This window comes from Oncorhynchus nerka, linkage group LG21, assembly GCF_034236695.1.
Source record: "Oncorhynchus nerka isolate Pitt River linkage group LG21, Oner_Uvic_2.0, whole genome shotgun sequence".
In the NCBI taxonomy this organism is placed as follows: Eukaryota; Metazoa; Chordata; class Actinopteri; order Salmoniformes; family Salmonidae; genus Oncorhynchus; species Oncorhynchus nerka.
The window spans coordinates 15,106,121-15,119,993 of record NC_088416.1 but is presented as its reverse complement, the minus strand read 5'-3'; the positions used below and the strand labels follow the sequence as shown (position 1 = coordinate 15,119,993).

Sequence of the window (13,873 nt, the reverse complement as noted above, 5' to 3'; positions counted from 1 at the left end):
CAGCAAGGATGTTTTTGTGGGTGACCTGTTAACGGTCTCAAAGATGTTGAAGAACAAATTGGGTAACGTGGAATCGGTTCGAGCTTGGTCATATATTTTGATACATTGAATGTTGATATTGTGAAACTATATTATTATATTTTTACCTCCTGTTTCATGAAGTGATGTCACTGAGTACTGCCCCTATATATAAAATGCATTCGGGAAAGTATTCAGACCCCTTAACTTTTTCCACATTTTGTTACGTTACAGCCTTATTCTAAAATTTATTAAATCATTTTTTCCCTCATCAATCTACACAAAACCCAATAATGACATCACAATACCCCATAAGACATCACATCGCCCCATAATGACATCACAATACCCCATAATGACAAAGCAAAAACAGGCAAATAAATGGAAAAAAAAAAACATTTCTAAGTGACCCCAAACTTTTGAATGGTAGTGTACATAAACATGATGTATTGTTACACCATGTAGGAGCAGTATAGACCTAGTGCGTTCATTATTTACATCTACATGATGTATTGTTACAGCATGTAGGAGCAGTATAGACCTAGTCTGTTCATTATATAGATCTACATGATGTATTGTTACACCATGTAGGAGCAGTATAGACCTACAGTAGCTAGCTACTTATTTAGATTTAGTTTGACTTAATGAAACTGCCTTAAATGTGCTGTAGTCAATATTGTTTTATTCGCACTAATCAATCAACACATTCAAGTCTTTTGTATGTCTCAATATAATAGTATTATTTAATCAAACCCATTTAAAAAATAATCTTTGTCTGAAAATAAAATATGATCCCTCCAGTCAGCAGACGGCAATGTGCGTCTTTCGGGCGACGCTGCCAGCGTGACGTATAATCTAGTGGACGGTTCTTTAGAAACAGCTCGTCAACCACCTCGGTAGCTTGCTAGCCAACATCGCCGAAATATTCAAGCTATTTATACGCTTTCGGTGTATATTAGCTACTGTTTTTTTTAGGCACACTTCTGTCGTATCTACTTGTTAACCTATTTAATTTAATATTACGTTATATTTTATTAGTCAGCTATAGTAGCTGGGTGGTTTAGTTAGCACTAGCCTAGTCGCTATTGATAGCTAGCTAGCATCCCCGACCATGAGCTCCCTAAACTACTCCCCTCCTGTTAAGGAAGAGGGGAAATGCTGGTCGGAGAAAGAGGGTCTTTGGCTGAACATTGTCGTCGTGAAAGAGGAGGAGGAAGAGGAGGGTGTCACAGTAAAACAAGTGGAGGGTGAGGCTGTTACAGTAGAAGAAGAAGAGAAATACGTTTCAGTGAAAGAAGAGGAAGATGCTGTTTTTGGAGTGACGAAGGATGGGGAGATTACTGTCACATTGAAAGATGAAGAGGTCGAGATAGGAGATCTGATTCACCCCAGTAAGTACCGCCTTAAATTGTTTTTTAAACTTTGGATATTCGGAGTTGGCTCGTCAATACCTCTTCAACGGAGGGCCCTGGGATGATTACATATATGTCTAGAATCAGACGATGTAGAGAGTAAGCTACCCCTAACATATATATTTGAGAAGGGTCTATCTGCTGACAGCAGACTGGGGGGCACGGCAAGTAGTGATTTTCGTGTAGTGATGTTTTACTACACACCGAGCCCCCCAATAGTGCCATGTGAGAGTTGGGTTGACTACACCAACGATTATGGATATACTGACAAGATGTCCCTCCTCCCTAACAAGCGGAGTCGTTGTCCACAAACGGCACTGCGGGTTGTCTAGCTCCCGCTTATCCTTTCTTTGGATTGGTGGATACATCTTATTATTATAAACTATTGTTTATATTCTATGAGGGCTGTTGACGTCCACCGCCTGTATTCAATGGAGAGAGATGCTAAGCTACTAGCATGAATATGCATAGCGATCTGGAGACAACTCCTGTAGTGTTTTTATCAAAGTTGTCGGTATGTCACGTGTCCACGTAACAACTTAATCATTACGAAACTTCTGTTAGATCAAGTAAACCTCACGTAGCAAATAAGCCATTAATTTGGTTGTTGATCAAATTCAACATTTTCCACGTTGGGTTGATAATTGTTTGCACTTGGATACAACCTACTGGCATGGATACAACCTACTGGCATGTCCTAGAAAGCTACAGTTGTTAAATTCCTGGATTTTAAATGAGTATTTTCCATAATAATGGTAATTTGTTTCTCCCTTTCCACATGTGGGATCCCTCTCCTTTGTTGTCCTCTCCACACCAATAACAGACTACTACTGTGATACTGCCTGGATTTGAACCAGGGACTGTAGTGACACCTCTTGCACTGAGATGCAGTGGCTTAGACCGCTGTGTCCGTGTGTGTGCGTTAACTATTTAACAGTACAAGAATGCTTCAAAGGCAGCAAAACATTTTATATCGGTTTCGTTTTTTGGTCATGGATAATATTGGCCGAAAATGTAATATCGGTGCATCCCATTATTCTAAAATTGATTATATTATACTTTTTTCCCTCATCAATCTACACACAATACTCCATAATGCCATCACAATACCCCATAATGCCAAAGCAAAAACAGGTTTTAGATTTTTTGCAAATGTATTAAAACGATTCCCCATGATAACTAGTCTTAATGTAAGATGTACGATCCCAGGATAACTAGTCTCAGAGTAATGTAAGTCTCAGATAGTTTTAACCCATTACAGTCTAAGCCCTGTCTGAGGGGGAGGTTCTTCTAAGCTATATGGAATTGTTTAAAGAAGGTTTAAACAACATGAAGGGCTTCCCCTGTATTGTACTGTTTTAAGAAGGTTCTACCAAGGATCATTTTGCTATTTGATTTTGAACTGTAAGACCCATGGAATTATCAACAAAAAAGATTTGTCCATACTTCTATAACTCAGTAAAAGGCACCTGACAGCCCGCTTGGAGTTTGCCAAAAAGGCACCTAAAGGACTCTCAGACCATGAGAAACAAGATTCTCTGGTCTGATGAAACCAATATTGAACTCTTTGGCCTGAATGCCTTTTGGCAACCTCCAAGCTGGCTATCATGTGCCTTTTACTGTGGAGTGGATTCCGTCTGCCCACTCTTCCATAAAGACCTGATCGGTGGAGTGCTGCAGAGATGGTTGTCCTTCCGGAAGGTTCTCCCATCTCCACAGAGGAAATCTGTAGCTCTGTCAGAGTGACCATCAGGTTCTTGTTCCCTTCCCCGATGAAGGCCCTTCTCCACCGATTGCTCAGTTCTGCTGGACGGCCAGCTCTTGGAAGAGTTTTGATGGCTCCAAACATCTTCCATTTAAGAATGATGGAGGCCACTGTGTTCTTAGGGACCTTCAATGCTGCAGATTTGTTTTTGTTTTTTCCCCAGATCTGTGCCTCGACACAATCTTGTCTCAGAGCTCTAAGGACAATTCCTTCGACCTCATTGCTTGGTTTTTTCTCTGACACCTGTGGGACCTTATATAGACACGTGTGTGCCTTTCCAAATCATGTCCAATCAATTGAATTTACCACAGGTGGACTCCAAACAAGTTGTAGATACATCTCAAGGATGATTAATGAAACAAGATGCACCTGAAAGCAATTTTGAGTCTCATAGCAAAGGGTCTGAATACTTATGTAAATAAGGTATTTCTGTTGTTTTTTTTAACCTATTTTCACTTAGTCATTATGGTCTATTGATGACACCCCTCTGACACAAGATAGCCATCAGAAAAAAACCTCTTCCTTAGCCTACTCCTCCCACTGCTGCTTGCCTTCGTAGATTCTGATGTTATGCCTCTAAAGTTTCTGGTAATAAACTACACCAGCAGTCGTTATGCTCCTATAGTTTCTGGTAATAGGCTACACCAGCAGTTGTTATGCTCCCATAGTTTCTGGTAATAGGCTACACCAGCAGTCAGCAACCTGACAGCCGACACCTACAGCTGTAGGCTATTTGTGAAAGGGATAAGAAGTAATCGGGTATTTTGACATTTCCACTGGATCAGCGTATTACGTTTTTCCCTTTCGTGCCGAGTGGTTATCGAAAGTGCGAGAGCTGAAAATATTTTTCAAATACTTTGAGGAACTATTCTCATTTGCAATTGATTTTGATTAGACTTTGTTTACTTGCTGTTTGAGGTGAATAAAACATTACTTTGAGAAGCTCCAGAACTCATTAGTGGTGGTGCGTTAAGACAATCAGAAATACTATCAGACATCCCCAAATGGGCACATTTATAGGCCTACATTTGCATGCAGGCCAGGTAGACTAGTCCTACTACTATATGCGTAATTAGGTGTGTGTCCTTACTCAACATTGACAGGAGTGTTTCAAACAAAACACAATTAATAAATTGACGCATCTTGCGGGGTCAGGTCTGGGTGGTCTGCCAGGGGCCGTTTCATTTAGTATCCGTTTGGGTCGGCATGGGGAATGATTTTATTTTCCCATAGTATGTTTTACCGAAGTTGACCGACTGAAAGGGAGTGTAACTTTATGACTCGATTCGGGCTAAACTTTGAACATTGAGATATTAAAGACATGATAGATCAGATGCATAGTATATAAAGGAGTGAGATCTGTAGAAAGACAGAGTGGCTGTGGAATGTGCTGGGTGGACGGGAGGAGATCACAGGATTGGTTTAGGGGAAGAGGATGGACATCTGTGGATTAGGCGAAGGAGGGTTTGAGGTCAGGTCAGATCCCCTGAAAGGAGTAATAGGGGTTTAGTATCCTGTAACACTATAACTACTGTTCCCTGAAGGAGGGAAACGAGGTGCAACACCTGTTTGGCCCCGCCCCTTCCTGGGTCGGTGAAGAGCCGTATTACATTTAAGGAATAAACCCGAGCGAGGCGTGAATTTAATAGTATGTTGTACCTAGTTTCCCTCCTTCAGTGAACAGTAGTTATAGTCATAACGTTTTGCTTGTCATATGATGAACTTCAACTTAAATACGGATCTTGCCGTTGGACAGTTTTTTTGTATTCTGAAATGCACTTAAACTATGTATCATTTAGTGGCTCCTTATGTTACGCTGGGAAAACAGTTTGTGGGCACATAAATACTAAATAATTTCAGTGTTTGCTAAATCCAATGTTTTTTAAGAGTCAATCCAAGATGGCGTAGCAGTAAGACTTGTTTGTTGTTGTAAATGGGTTTTTTTTGTCACTTCTTGTATATATTGCAGAATATTTAAATCTCTTTTTCCATGTTTAAATTAAATATACCTTCCGGCAACCCGCCTCACCCAATGTGATACGGATCTGCAATTTTCCGACCTCATAGCTAGAACCTCCAACAGAAGCTAACCAGCTAATTAGCTACTAGCTATGTAGTCATTGTTAGCCACTGCTAGCGGCCTTTACATTTTTAGCTCAGACACCAGCCTCTTTTAGCCTGGATAATACCTGCCAGTCTGCACAGCGCGATATGACCCTATGATCACTTGGCTACGTAGCTGATGCCTGGTGGACTGTTCATTATTCAAGGTACTCCATTTAGTTTATTTAGTTTATCTGTCGGCCCCAGCCTCAAACTCAGGCCCCGTGTGTAGTTAACTGACCCTCTCTGCCCATTCATTGCCATTTTACCTGTTGTTGTCTTAGCTGATTAACTGCTGTTTTACCCGTTGTCTTAGCTAGCTCTCCCAATCAACACCTGTGATTGCTTTATGCCTCTCTAATGTCAATATGCCTTGTATACTGTTGTTTAGGGTAGTTATCATTGTTTTATTTTACTGCGGAGCCCCTAGTTCCACTCATCATGCCTCAGAGAACTCTTTTGTACCGCTTCCCACACATGCGGTGACCTCACCTAGCATAACTAGTACCTCCAGAGATGCAGCCTCCCTTATCGTCACTCAATGCTTAGGTTTACCTCCACTGTACCCGCACCCTACCATACCCCTGTCTGTACATTATGCCTTGAATCTATCCTACCACGCCCAGAAATCTGCTCCTTTTATTCTCTGTTCCCAACGCACTAGACGACAAGTTCTGATAGCCTTTAGCCGTACCCTCATCCTACTCCTCTGTTCCTCTGGTGATGTAGAGGTTAACCCAGGCCCTGTGTGTCCCCAGGCTCTCTCCTTTGTTGACTTCTGTAACCGTAAAAGCCTTGGTTTCATGCATGTTAACATCAGAAGCAGCTGCCCACTGCACTGAGGCTAGGAAACACTCACCACCGATAACTCCATGATAATGGAGAATTTCAATAAGCATTTCTATATGGCTGGCCATGCTTTCCTCCTGGCTACCCCAACCCCGGGCAACAGCTCCACACCCCCTGCAGCTACTTGCCCAAACCTCCCCAGCTTCTCCTTCACCCAAATCCAGATAGCTTATGTTCTGAAAGAGTTGCAAAACCTGGACCCGTACAAATCAGCTGGGCTAGACAATCTGGACCCTCTCTTTCTAAAATTATCTGCCGCCATTGTGGCAACCCCTATTACTAGTCTGTTCAACCTCTCTTTCTTATCGTCCGAGATTCCTAAAGATTGGAACACTTCAGCGGTCATGACCCTCTTCAAAGGGGGTGACACTCTAGACCCAAACTGTTACAGACCTATATCCATCCTGCCCTGCCTTTCTAAAGTCTTCAAAAGCGAAGTCAACAAACAGATCACTGACCATTTTGAATCCCACCGTACCTTCTCCGCTGTGCAATCCTGTTTCCGAGCTGGTCACGGGTGCACCTCAGCCACGCTCAAGGTCATAAACGATATCATAACCGCCATCGATAAGAGACAATACTGTGTCGCTGTCTTCGACCTGGCCAAGTCTTTCGACTCTGTCAATCACCGTATTCTTATCAGCAGACTCAACAGCCTTGGTTTCTCAAATGACTGACTCATCTGGTTCACCAACTACTTCTCAGACAGAGTTCAGTGTGTCAAATCGGAGGGCTTGTTGTACGGACCTCTGGCAGTCTCTATGGGGGTACCACAGGGTTAAATTCTCGGGCCGACTCTTTTCTCTGTATATACCAACAATGTTGATTCCTTGATCCACCTTTACGCAGACGACACCATTCTGTATACATCTGGCCCTTCTTTGGACACTGTTAACTTCTTGGTGACAGGGGGGCAGTATTGAGTAGCTTGGATGAATAAGGTGCCCAGAGTAAACTGCCTGCTCCTCTGTCCCAGATGCTAATATATGGATATTATGATTAGTATTGGATAGAAAACACTCAGAAGTTTCTAAAACTGTTAGAATGATGTCTGTGAGTATAACAGAACTCATATGGCAGGCAAAAACCTGAGACAAATCCAACCAGGAAGTGGGAAATCTGAGGTTTGTAGTTTCATTTAAGTGATTGCCTATTTATTATAAAAATACCCTAAGGATTGATTGTAAACATCGTTTGACATGTTTCTACAAACTGTAATGGAACTCTTTTGATATTTCGTCTGGATTTTGCACTCGCGCATTGTGCCTTTGGAATGGCGAACTAAACACGCGAACAAAACGGAGGTATTTTGGACATGAATATGCACGTAATCGAACAAAACTAACATTTCTAGTGGGAGTCCTGGGAGTGCATTCCGACGAAGGTCAGCAAAGGTAAGTGAAGATTTATAATGCTATTTATGACTTTTGTTGGCTCCACAATTTGGTGGGTAACTGTATGGCTTGGCTTGAACGCTGTTCTCAGATTATTTAATATTGGGCTTTTGCTGTAAAGCTTTTTGAAATCTGACACAGCGGTTGCATTAAGAACAAGTTTATCTTTAATTCTATGTAAAACATGTATCTTTCATCAACGTTTGAGTATTTGTTATTTGATGTGGCTCTCTGCAATTTCTCCGGATGTTTTTGAGGGATTTCTGAAGATTTTGGATATAAATATGAACTTGATCGAACAAAACATACATGTATTGTGTAACATTGAGTCCTGGGAGTGTCATGTGATGAAGATCGTCAAAGGTTAGTGATTCATTTATCTATATTTCTGCTTTTTGTGACACCTCTCTTTGGTTGGAAAATGGCTGAATGCTTTCTGTGACTAGTTGCTGACCTAACATAATGATATGTTCTGCTTTCGCCGAAAAGCCTTTTTGAAATTGGACACTATGGTTGGATGAACGAGAAGTGTATCTTTAAAATGGTGTAAAATACTTGTATGGTTCGTTTGGTTTGGTTTTTGGTTGATTTCGGTTGTTTTGAATTTGGCGCCCTTTACTTTCACTGGCTGTTGGCAAGGTGGGACGCTAGTGTCCCGAACGATCCCAAAGAGCTTAACCTTTCTAGGGCAGGGAACCCCTCGACAACATTCCGCTGAAAAGGCTGCTCACGAAATTCAAAAATATTTTTGGGAAATATGTAACTTTCATACATTAACAAGTCGAATACAGCAAATGAAAGATAAACATCTTGTTAATCTACCCCTCGTGCCCGATTTAAATAAAATAAAAAATAAATAAAAATAATAATAATGCTTTGCAGCGAAAGCACAACATATGATTATGTTAGGTGATAGCCAAGTCAAAAAAAACACAGCCATTTTTCCAGCCATAGAGTCAGTCACAAAAAGCAGAAATAAAGATAAAATTAATCATTAACCTTTGATGATCTTCATCAGATGACACTCATAGGACCTCATGTTACACAATACATACAATACATGTATGTTTTGTTCGATAATGTGCATATTTATATCCAAAAATCTGTTTACATTGGCGCGTTCCATGCAGTAATGTTTTGATTCCAAAACATCTGGTGATTTTGCAGAAATACTCATAGTAAACATTGATTAAAGATGAACTTCTCCTTAATGCAACCGCTGTGTCAGATTTTTTTTTTTTTAACGTTACTGAAAAAGTATAATCTGAGAACAACGCTCAGAACCCAAAACAGCCAGAGGAATATCCGCCATTTTGGAGTCAACAGAAGTTAGAAATTACACCATAAATATTCCCTTACCTTTGATGATCTTCATCAGAAGGTACTCCCAGGAATCCCAGTTCATTCCATAAATTTCCATAAAGTCCATAATTTATGTCCAAATAGCCAATTGTTGTTAACGTGTTCAACCCAGTAATCCATCTTCATGAGACGCAGACACTTCGTCCAGACAACTCAAAGTTCCGTTAGTCCTTTAGAAACATGTCAAACGATGTATGGAATCAATCTTTAGGATGTTTTTAACATAAAAAATCAATAATGTTCCAACCGTAGAATTCCTTTGTCTGAAGAAAAGCACTGGAACGAGAGGTAACTCTGTCGAGAGCGAGCGTCATGAGACCAAGGCACTCTGCCAGACCACCGACTCAGAGGTCTCATGAGCCCCTCCTTTATAGTAGAAGCCTCATTCAAATTTCTAAAAACGGTTGACATCTAGTGGAAGCTGTAGGAAGTGCAACTTTATCCATATCTCAATGTGTATTCGGGAAGCCAAGCTTTAAAAAACTACAAACCTCAGATGTCCCACTTCCTGGTTGGATTTTTCTTAGGTTTTTGCCATACTCACAGACATAATTCAAACAGTTTTAGAAACTTCAGAGTGTTTTCTATCCAATACTAATAGTAATATACATATATTAGCATCTGGGACAGAGTAGGAGGCAGTTCACTCTGAGCACGCTATTCATCCAAAAGTGAAAATGCTGCCCCCTATCCCAAAAAGGTTAACAAATCTCCAAACAAGCTTCAATGCCATACAACACTCCTCCCGTGGACTCCAACTGCTCTTAAACGCTAGTAAAACTAAATGTATCCTTTTCAACCTATCTTTTCCCGTACCCGCCCGTCCAGCATCACTACTCTGAACGGTTCTGACTTAGAATATGTGGACAACTATAAATACCTAGGTGTCTTGCTAGACTGTAAACTCTCCTTCCAGACTAATATTAAGCATTTCCAATCCAAAATTAAATCTAGAATTGGCTTCCTATTTTGCAACAAAGCCTCCTTCACTCACGCTGCCGAACATACCCTCGCAAAACTGACTATCCTACCGATCCTTGACTTCAGTGATGTCATTTTCAAAATAGCCTCCACAACTCTACACAGCAACCTGGATGCAGTCTAATCACAGTGCCATCCGTTTTGTCACCAAAGCTTCATATACCACTGCTCTCGTCGGCTGGCCCTCGCTACATATTTGTCTCCAAACCCACTGGCTCCAGGTCATCTATGTCTTTGCTAGGCCGCCTTAACTCAGCTCACTGGTCACCATAGCAACACCCACCCATAGCACGTGCTCCAGGAAGTATATCTCACTGGTCACCCCCAAAGCCAACACCTACCCCCCAAAGCCAACACCTACTTTGGCTGCCTTTCCTTCCAGTTTTCTGCTGCCAATGACTGGAACGAATTGCAAAAATCACTGAATCTGGAGACTCTCCCTCACTAACTTTAAGCATCAGCTATCTGAGCAGCTTACCGATCGCTGCAGCTGTACACAGCCCATCTGTAAATAGCCCATCCAACACCCAAATGTATACTGTCATTCACGCGGTTCTTCAATAATTACACATAATTCTTAATACTGTAGCAAACATTATATTAAGCAGGACATTCAAACGAGCCTCACAATTATAATCCAAAGTAGTGTGAAATGTACTCATAAGCAACCTGGAAATGGAGGTTACTCCCCTGCGTTTTCCCCCATTCACATTCAGAATACATTGTGAAAAACTATCATCTTTGCTCACCATTTTTGCTCCTGGCAGATATACTACATCCATAACTATTGGTTTCCTCATTAGCAGGGAGGTGTTTCTGCAATCACCTTGTGTGCTCATCGCCCTCGTCCTGCAATTTTATTAACCACAGAAAGGTGCCTATATTGGAGACCAAAAGTTGTCTGGCACACTGCTTAGGATTTCAACAACATGAATAACTTATTTCTAGTCTACAATCATCAATGTTACTACTAATGGGAAAACAAGACAAAATGTGACTATTCTTGCTCATTTTAAGACAATTGTTGTCTTTAAGATAATAATTTTAACATTCATTACAGACATCAATTGTTGTACAACATCCTGACTACGCTGTTGGCATCACCTCTGACTTTGTTATTCACACAGGAGAGAGACGGGACTATCGTGGATCCTCTGGGGAGCCTCAACAACCTCATGATGCTGACAAGGTGGAGAAGAGTCTCTCCAGATCAGAACACCTCAAGAAACACCTGCAGAGACCCACAGGGAGGAGAATTCACTGCTGCTCTGACTGTGGGAAGAGATTCACCTCCTCATCAGGCATTAAAATTCATCAGAGAACACACACAGGAGAGAAATCTTATAGCTGTGATCAATGTGGGAAGAGTTTTAGACAATCTGGAAGTCTGACAGTGCACCAGAGAATACACACAGGAGAGAAACCTTATAGTTGTGATCAATGTGGGAAGAGTTTTACTACATCTGGCTCGCTGACTCTACACAAGAGAACACACACAGGAGAGAGACCTTATAGCTGTGGTCAATGTGGGAAGAGTTTTGTTAAATCTAGCAAGTTAACTCAACACCAGAGAACACACACAGGAGAGAAACCTTATAGCTGTGATCAATGTGGGAAGAGTTTTACAACATCTGGCTATCTGACTCTACATCAGAGAATACACACAGGAGAGAAACCGTATATATGTGATCAATGTGGGAAGAGTTTTGTTCGATCTGACCAGCTGACATTACACCAGAGAACACACACAGGAGAGAAACCTTACAGCTGTGGTCAATGTGGGAAGAGTTTTGTTACATCTAGCTCTCTGACATTACACCAGAGAACACACACAGGAGAGAAATCTTGTAGCTGTGATCAATGTGGGAAGAGTTTTGTTACATCTAGCTCTCTGACATTACACCAGAGAACACACACAGGAGAGAAATCTTATAGCTGTGATCAATGTGGGAAGAATTTTACTACATCTGGCTATCTGACTCTACATCAGAGAATACACACAGGAGAGAAACCCTATATCTGTGATCAATGTGGGAAGAGTTTTGTTACATCTAGCTGTCTGACATTACACCAGAGAACACACACAGGAGAGAAACCTTATAGCTGTGGTCAATGTGGAAAGAGCTTTAGTAATTCTGGTGATCTGACAGTGCACCAGAGAATACACACAGGAGAGAAACCTTATAGCTGTGATCAATGTGGGAAGAGATGTACTACATCTGGCTCTCTGACTCTACACAAGAGAACACACACAGGAGAGAAACCTTATAGCTGTGGTCAATGTGGGAAGAGTTTTGTTTCATCTAGCAAGCTGACTCAACACCAGAGAACACACACAGGAGAGAAACCTTATAGCTGTGATCAATGTGGGAAGAGTTTTGGTCAATCTGGCAGTCTGACTCTACACAAGAGAACACACACAGGAGAGAAACCTTATAGCTGCGGTCAATGTGGGAAGCGTTTTGTTTCATCTACCAAGCTGACTCAACACCAGAGAACACACACATGAGAGAAATCTTATAGCTGTGATCAATGTGGGAAGAGTTTTGGTCAGTCTGACTGTACACAAGAGAACACACACAGTAGAGAAACCTCTTAGCTGTGACCAGAGATAATCTGATAAAAGATCTCTGATCAAATATCAGAAAATACTTACATGGAGTTGTTTCATGATATCAGTAGGAGTATTTTAATGTCACAATGTAGAACCCAAAACGCTATTTCACCAGGAGAGTGATATCCAGCTGGCCTTTGATGAGGAGAACAGCCATGCCCTCCAGGACGTCCCCATGGGACATGGGGCTCTGCTAGGGCTGTTTTTTTATTTTCCCTTAAATTTCTCAAAAATGTCAGAAAAACACTTATGCTCTTAAGTTACTGTGTTTTGGAGTGAAGGTACCAGGGCCGGTCATAAAGATGGCAAACTTCCTAACATAACTAAGTGAATATGATATACACACTAAAGCTGAAAAATCTGCATTTAGCAGTCTACAATATTGTTAGTTTACCTATGATACAGTTTTAATTTGTTGTTTTTACTGTACATCATTATTTAAAAAATGTTTAAATGTCATTAAAAGCACTATACAAAGTAAATGTATTATTTGTTATGGTCTGACATGTCTGCAGAAATGTTGCAATTTTGTCATGTTTTGTTTGGTCAATTGCTTTGTAAATATCAATTCACATTTGTGGTGCCACTAAATAAACTATTATTTAAGTCAATATTGTTATAATGGAGGGAGGGTGGACAGGGAGTAAAAAAAAAGAACCCCAAAAGGTTCTTTGAGGAACCATTTTAATGGGTTCCCGCACAGTTTCAACGTGAAGAACCCCTAAAGGATACACCATGAACCTTTTCTTTTTAGAGTCACCTTGTCCAAGAGACATTTACATAGTTATACACAGCCCAATTTGGGATGACTATATTGGGGCAAAATGGCAGCCACAACAGACAGACCTGATATCTCCCATAATTTGACATCACGGGCTGAGTGGGTATGACCAAAGTTATTCTATTTAGCTACACTTTGTAGTACATTTTAACACGTTAATAAATGTTTCTGATAACACATCCCGCATTTTCAAAAGGGAGTCATTGGTTTTTAGGGGCAGTCGCTTTGTAGCTGTTTGAAAGTATTTTCTCAGCTGCGATACCAACTCCAGTCAGCAGATGGCGATGTGCGTCTTTCAGGTGACTCTGCCACTGAGACGTATAATCTAGTGGACAAAACGCTTCTTCAACATCAACAGCTAGTCAGCCACCTTGCTTCACTCTAACTTTATGGAAAAATGTTTATTCAATAAATCTAGTAACGCCTCTCATACAAGGAAGACCCCCCCCCCCCAGGCTTTAAGGGCAGTTGCATTTCAAATGTAGTACCCGGACAGAAAATCCAAGAAGCGTATTATAGTTACATTGTTAGGGTAACTTGCCCTAAAGTGGACACACTCCCATCAGTTTCTGAGACAATTGCCCAGACTTTGTA

At 41.1% G+C, this 13,873-nt stretch overlaps 1 protein-coding gene across 1 annotated transcript; it reads left to right on the top strand.

The window, feature by feature from the left end:
- Positions 1–887: 887 nt before the first annotated feature.
- LOC135563554 (zinc finger protein ZFP2-like) lies at positions 888–13,109 on the top strand. Its single transcript, XM_065006345.1, has 2 exons — positions 888–1,409; positions 11,012–13,109. The coding sequence occupies exons 1-2, from the start codon at positions 1,130–1,132 to the stop codon at positions 12,391–12,393; spliced, it is 1,662 nt and encodes a 553-aa protein (XP_064862417.1). The 5' UTR covers positions 888–1,129; the 3' UTR covers positions 12,394–13,109.
- The last annotated feature ends 764 nt before the right edge of the window (positions 13,110–13,873 follow it).

Coding starts and splice junctions, on each gene's coding strand:
- LOC135563554 (XM_065006345.1), top strand. CDS start 1,130: ATGAGCTCCCTAAACTACTCCCCTCCTGTTAAGGAAGAGGGGAAATGC. Junction 1,410..11,011: donor AGGAGATCTGATTCACCCCA/GTAAGTACCGCC, acceptor TTATTCACACAG/GAGAGAGACGGGACTATCGT.